The sequence below is a fragment of the Erigeron canadensis genome, chromosome 1, assembly GCF_010389155.1.
Source record: "Erigeron canadensis isolate Cc75 chromosome 1, C_canadensis_v1, whole genome shotgun sequence".
Lineage (NCBI taxonomy): Eukaryota > Viridiplantae > Streptophyta > Magnoliopsida > Asterales > Asteraceae > Erigeron > Erigeron canadensis.
Window position 1 is genome coordinate 5,752,934 of NC_057761.1, and position 15,645 is coordinate 5,768,578.

The 15,645-nt window shown below is 35.0% G+C and overlaps 1 protein-coding gene across 1 annotated transcript; it reads left to right on the forward strand.

The window, feature by feature from the left end:
• The first annotated feature begins 13,264 nt into the window (after positions 1-13,264).
• LOC122598283 (protein argonaute 2-like) lies at positions 13,265-13,597 on the forward strand. Its single transcript, XM_043770912.1, has one exon. The coding sequence runs from the start codon at positions 13,265-13,267 to the stop codon at positions 13,595-13,597; it is 333 nt and encodes a 110-aa protein (XP_043626847.1).
• The last annotated feature ends 2,048 nt before the right edge of the window (positions 13,598-15,645 follow it).

Below are 15,645 nucleotides of genomic sequence, written 5' to 3' on the forward strand. Positions count from 1 at the left end.
AAGATATAATAATAATATATCAAGATATAATAATAATATATGGATATCCATCAAATATTTATTCATATTAAGCATCTATTTGTGACCGTGAGTAACAAAACAACAATAACCAATTTTGTGAGGAAAAGTGCAAAACAAGTTATACGTAAATCGTCATATTAAATTTTAATATATAGAAAAACTATATGGTAACGTATTCACATTTCAATACCATTTTTTTAGCCAAAAACGTCAATTGTTTCTCAACTTAATAACTAAAGTTAATTCTTCAATTTGAACTGGAGATTCTGGCACAAGTTATGTCTTATTTTTCGTTAAAAAAACGCAAGTGATAATTGGTAATAGAAAATGAGGTGGTGGTTTGTCGTATAGGACATAACATGTGGACGGCGACAGTTAAATGGCAAGATTTTTAATTAAATTATTATTAGGGGCATCCTTACGTTACGTAGAATCCTATGATGGTGTCATTGGTGTGTATATATACCTTTTATACTAAGTCTTAATCATTTGATTAATTGTTTATTAGATTTGTATAATATGAAATTATGAATTAATTAATTCATAATAAGGAGTTCGTCTTACCTTTATCACACATTCAGACCAACAAATTTACTTTAACGGATGGGTAATATATATACCATCAAATTTATATCTATATCTATATCTCTCTCTCTATATATATATATGATAAAGTTATTTTGAGAACTTTTTTTTCGAGAACCTTTGAGAACTTTTCAAATCAAGCCCAACTGATGATTGTTCTTTACATGAAAATTGTTTTTTGATTGTTTTCTGAATAACTTATGTGTAATTTTAAAGTTTATAATTGTGTGGAGGCATGGATTATCATCCGTTATACAATTATGCGGAGATTTAGATTCTAGATCACATGTGCACGGATATTGCTATGATCACATATATGCAAGTCGATCACATGTAATCATAGCAATATTCGTGCACATACGATCAAGAATCCAAATCTCCATATAATTGTATAACGGATGATAATCCATGCCTCCACGGGTGGATATATATATACCATCAAATCTATATCTATATCTATATCTCTCTCTATATATATATAGGGTAAAGTTATTTTGAGAACCTTTTTTTTGCGAGAACTTTTCAAATCAAGCCCAACCGATGATTGTTCTTTACATGAAAATTGTTTTTTGATTGTTTTCTGAATAACTTATGTGTAATTTTAAAGTTTATAATTGTGTGGAGGCATGGATTATCATCCGTTATATAATTATGCGGAGATTTGGATTCTAGATCACATGTGCACAGATATTGCTATGATCACATGTATGCAAGTCGATCACATGTAATCATAGCAATATTCGTGCACATACGATCAAGAATCCAAATCTCCATATAATTGTATAATGGATGATAATCCATGCCTCCACACAATTATAAACTTTAAAATTATACTTAAGTTATTCAGAAAACAATCAAAAAACAATTGTCATGTAAAGAATAATCATCGGTTGAGATTAATTTGAAAAGTTCTCAAAGGTTCTCGCAAAAAAAAGGGTTCTCAAAATAACTTTTCACTATATATATATATATATATAGAGAGAGAGAGAGAGAGGAGAAAGGGTTATTTGAGAACTCACAAATAAAAAAGAACGCGAGAACAATTATGTACCACTCATTTTCTTATATTTTCTCTCTTTTTCATTAAATAAGAAAATTCACCCAAATCATTTAAAATGCTTTATCTCACAAACCGTAAATCGTTATATGAAACAAAAACCATGGATAGTCTTAAAATTTCGTCATCTTTCATTAGATATCCAATTCGATATAATTTTGACGACTTTTTAATTTTCGTTTTTTTTCCCATCGCGTTCATCCTACACATGTGTAAGATCATTGTTTTCACATATAAATTAGTAAATGAACATATGTACACAACAATGAAGGTCAAGGGCGGAGCCCGTCAATCCTTGGCAGAGCCATGGTAGCCAAGGACGGACCCCGTCAGTCCATGGCGGAGGAATAACGGCTAAGGGCGGAGCCCGTTAGGTAGATCACCCCTCACTGGTCACCCCCTACCTACACATGTGTAAAAATTACACATGTGTAAGTTATGTGTAACTACCAAAAAGAAAACGAAAATTAAAAAGTCGTCAAAAGTATATCGAATTGGATCTCTATTGAAAGAGGACAAAATTTTAAGACTACCTATGCTTTTTGTTTCGTGTAACGATTTACGGTTTGTGAGTTAAAACATTTTGAACGATTTGGGTGAATTTTATTATTTAATTGAAGAGAGACAAAGAGGAAAAGAATGTGTGGTCCAGAATGGTTATTGAGTTCTTTTTTTAGGAGTTCTCAAAATAACTCACCCCTATATATATATATATATAATTATTAAAACAGTAGGAAACCGAACGATTCTATAGCCTCTAAAATCTCAAACCTATTTTATAAATTTGCCACATAAGATTTATCTTACGTGACATCTCCATGTTTTTTTAAGGATATTTATATATAATCTACACAAAGTTATTAAAAAAAATATCGTATCAAATTAAAAACCGTATATGGAGAGGTACATCCATTACATTTAAATTTAATTTGGCAAATATTTTTTATACGAATATTATTATATATTTCTTATACTAATACAATTCCATTCAATATACATGTAATTTTTGTTCACCTAGCTAATGTGTCCCTGTGTTGTTTGAATCTTGTGTATTGTGCTTGGATTTTTTATTTTTACTTTTTGTTTTTTGTATTTTCTTCCACTTGGTAGTGAATCATCTCTTTATGTCATAGCTTTGCCGTTTTATTTCAACAATATTTCAAGTTTATATGAAATTGCTTATATTCTTTATTCCATATTGTAGTCATTTACAATCGTTCACATCTCTATATCTTTATTTTATTTGAGGTATATATGATTCTTTCTTCACATTCATACCTATTTTTGTTTTATATATTGGATGTTGTCATGCTTAATCATTTTAATCTTAATTGTTTCTATACTTCTTTTTTTTTGAAATAATCGTGGGATGTTTATTAGTAAAACAAGGTTTTTGGATCAAATTGAGAAGAAAATTGAAAGGGCCACTATACCATGATTCGAAGAAGTCATGGCAAGGTATTTAAGTTTTAAGTACATTCTTATCGTATAAAATCAATTAGATAAAATTGATTGATGTGATAATTTGAATATTGTCAGGCCTTTAACGTTTTAAGGTATAAAAATGGGCAGAGGTAGCTCACGTTATCATGCTTTCAACATTAGTAAGTATTTAATTTTTTTCATGCCTTCTCTATACAAGTTAAACAGATTTTAAACAAGTTGCGATATATTGCAACTACAAACATTCTAACACCTTGGGTTGTCATTAAATTTGCAGAAACTTACATGGAAGGTGGTGGAGACTTTGATGCATATGGAGTTCATATAGTAGTTACCTGTTATTAACGGAGTTGACTCAAAACATGGTAAATTTCTCATCGGTAAGTTTTCTTCATAACGTCATTCGTTTATATTATTTAACTCTTCGATTATTATCTTACTAATTTTCATATTTTATATCTTTTTATTATATGGTATCCAATTACATGAAACTTATAAATAATTGAAGTAATTTTTTTATAATAAAATTAACTCATAAACTCACTTTATTAAACATCAACTTAAATTAGTCGCACATCGTGCGGAAAACATTAGTTATCTTAGCTTTATAAATCTATTCAACCTCAATTTAAAGTTGTCACCAAACATTGCCACATAGGATTCTTTATAGTATATTTTTTTCAAGATATTCATTTTATTATGTGTAGATTTTGGCAACAAAAATCTCCATTGTACAATATTTATAACATAATATATCGTCCATATATTATTATTTAATATTTCATTTAATATATGTCGCCTTTTTTACACATCTTTAGACAATAATTATAACAATTCGCGAATCGCGCGGAGTAATATACCTAGTATATATATATATATTATAAAACAATAGTTATCCTAACGTTTTAAAGGCATCCACCTCACTTCAAAACTATTCTTAAACATTGCCACATAGGATTTAGCCTATGTGGCATCTCCATATTTTTTTACAATATTTATTATATAACTTTTATTTCTTTACTTTAAATTACATAATAATTGCATAATATAATTTATTGATATAGATATATTCAAATCCGGTACATAGAAAATAAAACATTTTTGGCTAAAAATCTTCCAAATCCCACAATGCTTATTAGCTACTGACAAAAGTTATTTTCTCAAATACTGATTTGATCTAATCTCTGTTTCATAAATATTATCATCAAATATCAATATCAATATTAATGTATATGCTTTCATGTCATAACTAGCATAACAAAGAAAAAAAAAAGCACGACAGAGGGCAGTCAATTAATTAGCAGCTTTTGTGTTTAATCTAATATTACGTTAGAATTTGTAAAGTACATATACGATATTGAAAGCTTTGGTTATAGAAGATGTTATTTTATTTTTTTTAATATTATATTAGACCTTGCAAGGTACATCTACATAGTTATATGATTTACAAATTGCAAACGTTTTTGGAAGACTCTTGCGGGGAAATTGATTGCTTTACATATCTTTTTCATATTATCGGTATGTTTTCTGTAATTAATTGGGTGAGTGGTTTTTTATTATGTTATTCATGATTATCGAACACGGTTTTTATATATAAGGTCTATAGTTTCCGAGAACCAATCGTTTCACAACCCATGAGAACCTGATTAAGTCTTAAAAATATATGTAAACATATACCTTCTAGTATACCTTGTATATATATAATTCTCTATCTCAAAAGGAAGAAAGGCCAGCTAACTTGTTCTTATGACACATCCTTTTCCACTAACACCAACCTTCTCCACTCATGCCTTCTTAAATCTTCTAGTAATCAAGTGTATATGTTTACTATCAAAATTTAAGATTTACCACTCAGTCATCTCAAGCAATTCATAAAAGTATTAGGTTGGGGGTGTGTAGAAGGTGTGGGTGAATTGATTTGATAAGAAGATAAAGAGAAAAATTGTGAATTTCATCTCATTTTAATCCAATTTCTTCAATTAAGGTAAGAATTTAACCTAAAATCCTTGTAATGAGATTAGGGTTCTTATGTAAAGAAAATTTGGGGATTTTGGGTTAGAAGAGTTATATGGAGATGCTATAGGTTTTATTTTAAGAGCTTTGTTAGTATTGCTAATCCTACTATAATGTAGTCATAATTGTGTTTGACTAGTGATGTTAATGTTTTTTTTCAAGGTAATAATGAAATTGAGCTAGCAAAATAATAACTTGTATAAGTAGTTTCAAATGATGATGATGATGTATATTTTAAGCCAAACACAACTATGAAGTTAAGTGAAAGATTTAGCTATTAATAAGATAAAGTTAAATAAGAAGCCTTACTATGATGTACTTTTGGATCGGTGGACTTTAAGGAGAAGAATTACTTGTCAAGATTGTTTTGTTTTTCCATTTTCATTTGCAAAGGTGAGTACATTATATATATGCATATGTTTTTAAGACTCCAAGTATGGGCATCTATGTGCCATACTTGGTGAAATGTTGTTTATGACCTTTTTGACATATGATGAAATGATGTTTATGGCCTTTTTGGCATATGATAAATGATATTATGAATGTATGAAGTCAAGAGTGAATTGCACACTCCCTCTTGACAATGATGTAGTATGGATCCATGCTAGTTTGAATGATGTTGATGATTGTGATATGAATGAATGAAATGGAATGTATGAATATATATGTTGTACTCACTAAGCTTTTCGCTTATACGTTTAGTTGTTATGTTTTCCTTATAGGAGGATCAAGCTCTAAGGGTAAAGCTAGTTCTTGAAGTGAAGTGAGTTGAAGATCTTTTAGTAGGTGATTGTTATAGTTAATGTTGGTGGATAGTTGTCTCTTGATCAAGCACTCCCAAAACTTGTGTTTTTGTTTATGAAACGATGAATCTTAATGTTATGGTATTGTGTCTTGTTTAGTTTCAACTCAACATTTAGCATTGTAAGAATTATGTTAAAGTGTTGGTTTGGCAAAATGGGTAAGATGACCCATTTACTTGTATAAACTTGGTTTGTATAAATGAATGGTATGAAGACTTTTGGAAATGTTGTGTTAGGTGATTTATGTCAAAACTAAATTGCTAATCAGTTGTTGGAAGCTCGGTTTTGAGAAAAAGGGTTGAAAATTGTTCAAAGTGTCAAAAGTACGAAACCCGAAGAGGACGACCTTTGTGCAGAGGACGACCTCTGTAGGACACAATAGTCGTCCGCTTATGTGAATTTTACACTTTTACTACCGAGGCTTCGTTTGACCTTTCTGGGACCTGAAACTCATACAATAGACTTGTATTAATATTCTAAGAAGGTTTAATTTGTCATTTTTCAAATTTGAGAACTTTGATTTTTGGCGAAAAACGACTTAAATTTCCGAAGTATAAAATTGTCCAATCTGCTTAACATAAGTTTTTATATAATTGTATGATTTTCGAGTCGAAAAGGTTTGGGGCGTTACACCCGTCAACCCGCAAACTTGATTTTTTCGAGTGAGGTTCACATTTCGAGTTAAAAGGTCTAGCCATTCAACCTCAAAATATTTTAACTTTATATAACGTTTTTAATAGGTTAACCACCAACCATTTGACCCGACAACCCTCATATGTTTGACCGAAAATTAACCCGTCAATTCAGCAATTCATACGACCTATAATAAACTCTTCAGCCCTTAACCCGCTAACCTGATATTTCCGATCTGGTGGGTTGGTTGAGTGGTAGGAAAGTTTAGGTTGAAATTTTCAACACGATTTTGATATCAGGTCATGTTCAGGTTAGATAATTTCTACCAACTAACTTCAACCGGACCCTTTTAACACCATATATATACAAAGAAGTATGCGTATTTGTTTTAAGCTTAAATTTAAAAAAAAAATGAAACTATTTAAATTTTAAAAAACTTTACTAAATATTTACTTTAACGGGTGGGTATATATATAACATCAAATCTATATATATATATATTAAAACAGTAGGAATCCTAGCCTTCTAAAGCTCTCCTCAATTTAAAGCTATTTTTAAAATTTGCCATATAGGTTTTTATCCTATGTGGCATCTCTATATTTTTTGACAATATTTTATCTCTTTTACAAAATTCAAAAACAAAAAAAAACCAAAAAACAAATAAATCTGTAATGAATAATCTTGAGCTTAAATGAAGGTTTAATGGTGGAATTAGAGTTTAGTGTGTGTTTGAGTGTGTGAGGGTGATGGGAGGTGGAAAATGATCTAAAGAGAGAAAGTAAGTTAGAGAGAAGGAACTATAAGATTAATTATGAAAGGCTTTTTACAATTTGTGTTATGGAGAGGTATTTATACAAATCTCCTAATTAACACTAATACCCCTTCCATAGATAGAAATATTACAATTTAACACCATTTATATTCTTAACAATCTCCCCCTTGGTGTTGAATTGTAAATGTTGTGTAACATCCGTGAATTTTGACCCGTTGCTTAATGTGTAATTTGATGAATTATTGAAATAAATGATATTTTAGGTTTATCTTGTGATTAAATGACTAACTTTATACTCGTTGGGTCGATTGACGGTGTGCTAGATGATATGTCGCAGGTTATGAACTAACTAGTTATGTGATGGGTCAACCCATGGATCAAAGTCATGATCCATGACCCACTTTAGTCAACCCAACCCCCCCACCCACCTTATCCTTTCCTTCCCTCATTCTTCTTATCTCTCTCTTCTTTACTCTCAAGAACACCCAGACACTCTCCTTTCACTCTCTCTCTAATTTAATTCATAGTTCATGGAAATTCAAGCTTAGTTAAAGCAAGAATAATAAATCTTATCACCATTTTAACATCATATCAAAAACTTGGGTTCCAAAGTGCAAGAAATTACCTCATTTGAGTCAAAATTCGGGTTTGAGTGCTAGGTGAAGATTTGGTAAGCTAAACTTGTTCCATAACCTTTATTTTATCTTTGTTTACTTGTTTCTAGTTGATGTCGAGTGGATTCGGGTCTTGAATCGAGTCGAAAAGCTTGCAAGTGTCATTTAGGTTTTTTAGGAAATTTAGTTCAAGAATTGGAATTTGACTTGAGTTCGAAAGAGAATTGGGAAGTGGGTTAAGTTTAGATATGGTTAATGTATGTATTTTCGTGTTAAAAATTGAGTTAGAGGAGTCTTGTAATCGATTTGGAGGCTAAAAAGGGTTTTGGGTCGTGTTTAGGCTTGAAGTTGCTGCTGGTCTACTGCAGGTAGGAGAGACTGCGGCGCAGTGAGGAAGGCCAAGCCTCACTGCGGCGCAGTGCCCATTTTCTGGTTAGAATCTTCGAGCCTCACTGCGGTGCAGTGTATACTTGCTGTCCGACAATGTCATTTTTAAACGCTCGTATCTTTCAAACCGTAAGTCCAATCGAGACGTGTGACCTATCGTTGAATTCGTAAAAGAGTCTAGTTTCTTGTAGTAACCTTCATTTGGGATGAAACCTTCCCCATTTCTAAAAAGGTCGAGTCTTTTGAGCCTAAGTCTTTATTCGGGAAAAGTTATTAATGCTTGGGTACGTTGTGGCCGACTTAAATTTGGTTTAGACCTTACCTAGACGTTTTAACAACTTTATCTAGTCCCGAGAGTCACTAGAGTTGTACTCGTTATGAGTAGGACATAAATGGATCGTGCTAATAATTCCATATGATATTATAATTATAGGTGGTGGACATGAAGTGATCACAAGACAACTCTAATTTGATTTTAACTTGTATTAACTACTCTTAGCCGATCAAGGTGAGTTGGTATCTCCCCAATCTATTGAGATTCAGGCTGAAAAGCGTATATTGTGTGTTTTATTGTTTACACTAGTTGTTTGTTGATCGAATGATGATTGATGGATGAATTGAATTGTTTCGTGTAAGTTGGTTTGAGAAAGGTTATATTTAGGTTAGATGTACATACATGGAAGTCGACTTCGCTTTCAAAAGGTTTGAGATGTAGAGGGTTAGCCGCTGGTACACCCTGTATACAAACATCGAAGACTCTTTGAAAGCAAGCCCTCTTAAGTGTATGTATGTATAGTTTGATCATATTGTTAGTTATTAGATGTTGGATGGATGGATTGTTGGGCTTGCATTGTGTTGGTTGCTTTGAGATGATTTGGCTGTCTATCGAGACAAATGTGTTTATCCAGGTATAGACGTATACACTGGTGTTGGTCATCCGGGTTTATAGACGTATATTCGCCGACATTTTTGAGATTCCACATTGGTCATGGTGATGACATGTGAGTATCGTTGCATAGATGGCATGATGGCCATGCATATCATTCGTATCTTGGTTTGGCATGCATATCTTCCGCATTCATGGCATTGGCATTGCATTGGTTATTCTTACACGCTTGTTATATTGCGATGCATTGGTTGGATGTTGTGAAGACTACTTATATGCGATATTTTCTCTTATTTTTATGATATATGATTATTGTCGGTGGTTCCTCTTGGGCCACCTGTAACATCCCAAACTTTTCGAGTTTGACTTATTGGCTTGACCGTTAGTCAACGTTAGGTTCGTTAAGTTTATATGCCCTATATGTGATTATGCGATTAAATTCTTATGTGTTTTATGTGAAATGATTAATATGATGTATAATGAAAGTAATTAAAGCAACGTTATGAAAGTTAAGTGCTTGTTAGATCGTTAAGTCTCCCGGAAGGTGAATTAAGCTAAGAAAGTCAAATTTAGAAGTTAAATGGCCCTAAGTGTAAGATTAGGAGTTGATGGCCAGGGGTTAAGGTGCAATTAGGTATCCCTAATTGTCAAAACTTCAGGACATAGGTGAGAAATACCCCAGCCATCCTCCCTCCTTCTCCTTGCAAGTTTCTTTCAAGATCTCATCGTTTCGTGTCGTTTTAATCGAGTTTTGTTAAGATCTTGAATCCCCTAAGTCTTCTACAGGTAATATAGGTAATATTATCCTTTAAATCTGATCTTATGAGTCATAGATGAGTATTCAATCCAGGCCATGGGGTTTGGGTTGGGTTAATTGATTAAATGGTTACTGATTTCATGTATTCGGGTGATTGAATGATTGATTCATGTTGTAAAGGATTAAAGGATTAATTGGTGTTTTCAATGAGTGATATTGGTCTTATTTTAAGTGTATCTGATGTTCATAAGACCTGGAGATGTGTTAAAGTCGTTTGAGATGTGTTTGGTTAGGTTTTAGGGTTGTTTTTCACGACTGGTCGTCGTAACTCCCGTTACGGTTGTGTAACTCCCGTTAGCTGGGTAATTGCGATAACACCTCCACTGTAACTCCCGTTACAAATTTTCATAACTCCCGTTAGGTGCGTAACTCCCGTTACAAATATTCGTAACTCCCGTTAGGGATTGATTTTCGTTAACATTTTTAAACGACCATAACTTTTGAACCGTAACTCCGTTTTTGACAAATAAGCTATCCACGGAGTCGTGAGAGAGTCTACTTTCTAATGGTAGTGTTTCTAAAAGATTATTATGATGTCAAGTTTCCTGAAAGGTTAAATTAGTGAGTGAATGTTGAGTTCTATCGAGTTATGTAAGCTCTAAAGTATTAAACGAACTTCCGATGCATCAAGCCTTGTCATGGGTCATGTTTATATGTATTTAGGCTTGTTCCTGATCATAAGTAAGTAGGTACTTGTTTAGCTCATTATGTCGTTTAATGCTTATAGGTAGCCGGGAATACTTGCAAAGCTCGGTAACTTACGTTATCATTTGTTATGTGCTTCTACGAGGTAAGATACACTACTTTGACACGCTGAGGGTTCAACAAAAATATAGCTTTCATATAATAACATCCCAAATGGTATCTTGTTTGCTTATGGGTATTCGGGATTATACGGGAGGTGATATGGGCTATGTAGATGCATATAAAAGCCTGAAATGCTACCCCAATGATACGTATTGCTATGAGATGTTATGTATGCTTAATAGATGATATGATATGAAATGATGTACGATCGAAGATGATAAATGTTATGCAATGTTGTAATGATATACGATATGCAATGATATATGACGATGTACGTGATGTAACAATTTATGCGATGTGATGATATGAAATGAAATGCTATGAAATGTGATGTATGATGATGATATGTGAAATGTGCATGATTACATGGCTTGTTCATCTAGTTCACTAGACTTATTAAGTTGCCATGACACGTGCACGTTTACGGGCCCAAACGTAATGATGTATATGTGATGATTGTTTAGGTTGTGCAAACACCTAAACTATATGTGATGTGAAATCGAGCTCGTAAATTTAACGTGAAAGTGTTAAGCTTAACCCGTACTTGCCCTAGCCCGGTTAAGTGCGTTGATGTGGTTGCTCGGGTGGCTCCTTGCAACGAGGTACAACGTGAAGAGTAATACGGGAGGTCTTACCAGCCCCATTGTCATTCCTTAACGACATTGATGTACTACTGAATGGTGGTTCATCTAGTCGGGTGCGACTTATGTCACACTTAACGAGATGCATATGTTATATGAGATGCGTGACTTTTGTCACAATTATAAAGATGTTCAAATGTGATATGTGATGATGGAAAAGATGACTAGGCACATTTAGGATGACCCATCCTAATATGAATGATGTTGATGATATGATATGTAAGTGTGATGATATGTTTGAGGATATGTGCCTTAACGATTTAATATGACTTTTATATAATGTTTTAAATGGACAAACGTTTTATAACTTATGTGTTGTCTTACTTAGCTAATTCGTTAGTTAACACTTGCTCTTTTAAATGTGTTGTGCCCTCAGGTCCAACAATAGTGAGCAGGTAGATGTGAGAAGATGTGAGGCATGGGTAGATGATCTTGAAGCTAGCTATAGTTTACCCATAGTGGCTGCTCGCTTTAGACATTTGCTTTATGTTTAAATATTAATGACTTGTATTGATAATGTACTCGGTTGTTTAATGTTGGGCAACCGATGGATGTCCATTTAGACTTATTTTGATGATATGGCTAGTAACACCATTTAATGAATAAACCAAACAGATTTTACTGGTTTGGACTTTTAAAGTTAATTCCGCTTCTTTTAACGCCGTTAGGCAAAAGTTTTTGGAAATCCTTATTTTTAAACGACGGGTGTTACACCACCACTACGAACTCACCAACCTCGTGTTTACTTGTTAGTACACTTTTCAGGTAATCAGATGGTTCAAGGACGTGATGCATGATCTAGTGTAGCTTTTGGACTCGGGCATGGACTTTATGGATCAAGGATTCATTCGCCCACTTTTGATAAATGCTTAGGATCGATAGCCATCTCTAGAATTCTCTTTTGTAAACTTTGATGGTCATTTGCTCCTTGTGCATTGTTTGAATATTTGTCTTGTTGTGGATCCACCGAACTCATTAATTTCATTTAGTTGCCTACGATAATCCCTTTTTGTGCTATATGATTTCCGTAATATTTCGAGCCCTAGCTCGAGGTGTTACAGAAAGGTGGCCCATGCGAGGTCGTAGAGAATTAGGTGGTTTGACCTAGACTACGACTTAAGTTAAAACTCTTCATATAGCATGCATGGCTAGGAATTTTGTATGCAACTTGGTTTGTGTGAACCCTAGAAAGTGTACATTGAGAGTTCGTAGTTAAGACCAATTATGTGATGACTTGAGTACGATATGGTTCGGTTTGAGCTTGATTGTGATTGAGATGGATTGTTGCTTGATAATAATTGTTGATTTAGGGCAAAGTGAAGTTATGGCGTTAACTTGATGTAACATTGTGGCAACCCTAAAAGAGCGTGATCAACTATTTTATGGTTACCCGATGTTACAACAATTTAATGACATCACGGATTGCACACGCTTGGTTTAAAGCATAATAAGGAACCGATTTGCTTTTTGGGAAGTTGATTGAGTGGAGGGTTAGCCGCCGGTACACCCTGTATACAAACTCGATCGATAACTAGAAAGCATATTGGATTCGGATTATACTTTGAACCATCCGTGCTAGATTCTTGGATTAAATGATAAATGATTGTAGTGAACTTGGTATGATAAGTAATAAATTCCCCCTAGAAATCTATCGCTTTTGCCTTAGCATAATGGTATAAAATGTGTATGTTATATCAATGTGAGAGCATTGACAACTTGTGTGACTGACATGTGAGTATTTCGAGACTAACTTTTGGGTCAACGTGTTATTTGTTTTTTAAAGAAATGGTAAGACCAAGAAGAGCTGGAGCTAACTATAGGGCTAACTCGGAAGAACCTCAACCGGAAGTGCAAGGAGGTAGAGGCAGGGGCCGGGGTGGTAGAGGCCGTGGTGGAGGACGAGGTAGGGGCCGAGGTAGGGGTCGTGGTGAGGCTCCTAGGCCTAACTTGGCGGATGTGATTGCTCAAACGGTCACCAATATCATGCCAACTATTGGTGCCCAAGTCCAAGCAACTCTTGATAGGAACAATGGGGTACAACCTAATGAGCATCAAAATGTTGGAAACCCGAAAAATGTGAATGATGAGGGTACTCAACCTCATGTTGTAGAAGAATAGGAAGAAGAAGAAGAACTCGAAAGAGTGGACAACTATAGGGCTAGGTATAACCAACATGGAGTGTACCACCAAGGTTGTCAATCCAAAGATTTCAAGAATTGTGGGACACCGGAGTTTGATGGGTTGGGTGGGCCCATGGAATGTATAAAATGGTTTGAGAGGATTGAGGCGGTAATTGAAAGGAGTCATTGTACTTACGATGACCTAATTTATTATGCCTCCGGTATGTTCAAGGAAGATGCTTTAAGTTGGTGGAACCAGGAGAAGGCCTTTGGTCGGGCCCAAAATTTGGAATGGGCCGACTTCAAGAACAAAGTGAAAGAGAAGTTTTGCCCACCTTATGAGCTCCAAAACTTGACCATCGAGTTTGTCCATCTCAAAATGGACGGGGCCGACTACAAGGGCTATGTTAGACGATTCCAAGAGTTGTCTACCCTTGTTCCTCACCTAGTGAGCACCGAGTCTCGGGCCATTGAGAAGTTTGTTTTGGGTTTGACTCCACAAGTCCGTTCTCTCATCAATCCGGTCATGCCTACTTCCATGGTCGAGGCTATTAACCGTGCTGGTAGTGTTACCGAAGACTTGTTAAGAAGTGGAGTTTTGAGTAAATCATCATCGTCATCATCAAAATGAAAGGAGGTTGGGGAAATAGGTGGTCCAAGGAAGATGGGAAGGTTTGACCCCAAGAATGCTAATCGGGGTAGGGTGATGGCGGCGGTGGAGCCGGTGAAGAAGCCTTATGTGGGGCCCCACCCACATTGTGGAAGATGCAATAGACACCACCCCGCCAATGTTCAATGTGGGGCATGCTTTAATTATAACCGTGTGGGGCATATAGCGAAAGAATGTAGGGCACCAAGGATGGGTGCGGGTCCACTCAATGTAGCTCCTATTCAAGCTTTTCCTCCTCAAGGCAATCAAAGAAGAAGCGAATGTTATGTGTGCGGTAGCCCTAATCATTACCGTAACAATTGTCCTCAATGGGTGGGACAACAAGTTCAAGTGTCCGTTTACCCCAATCAACTACAAATTGCCGGGCCTAACCAAAACCGGGGCAACAAGGTCACCAAGTGCAACCCCGTGGCCGAGTCTTTGCGGTCAATGCAAATGAGGCCCGTAATGATCCCAATGTGGTTGCAGGTACCTTTCTTCTTAATGGTCATTATGCAACGGTTTTATTTGATTCCAGAGCCGACTATAGTTTTGTGTCCTCTCGCTTTATTCCTTTGATTGATGTGCATCCGTGTGCCCTAAACTATGTACTGAATATAGAAACAGTAAATGGCGCCTTAGCAAAACTTAGTCAAATACTTCGTAATTGTATTTTGACTCTAAACAACGTCGAATTCTACATTGACCTTATGCCTTTTGAAATCGGTAGCTTTGACGTTATTATGGGTATGGATTGGTTGACGGCGGTAAATGCAACTATTGATTGTGGTGAGAGGGTTGTTAAAATACTGTTATCTAACGGTAAAATTCCTAGAGTTAAAGGTGAAACATCTGATTCTCTAAATTCTAAAGTCTTTAGTGCTACCGTCTCAAAGGTAGAATTGAAGATCGTTCCTATTGTTTGTGTATTCCCCGATGTTTTTCCGGAAGACTTACCAGGATTACCCCCATCCCGTGAACTTGACTTTCGTATCAATCTTATTCCGGGAGCCGCACCCATGGCAAAAGCTCCTTATAGACTTGCTCTCACCGAAATGCAAGAACTCGAAGCTCAACTTAAGGAACTTCAAGAGAAAGGTTTCATCCATCCTAGTCAATCTCCTTGGGGTGCTCCCATTCTCTTTGTCAAGAAGAAAGACGGGTCGTTTAGAATGTGTATAGACTACCGGGAATTGAATAAGCTTACGGTGAAGAATCGATATCCTCTTCCTCGAATCGATGATCTCTTTGACCAACTTCAAGGTGCCAAGCACTTTTCCAAAATCGATCTCCACTCGGGTTATCATCAACTCCGGGTTCATGAAGATGACATTCATAAAACGGCTTTCCGAACTCGGTATAGGCACTTTGAATTCACCGTTATGCCTTTCAGGTTG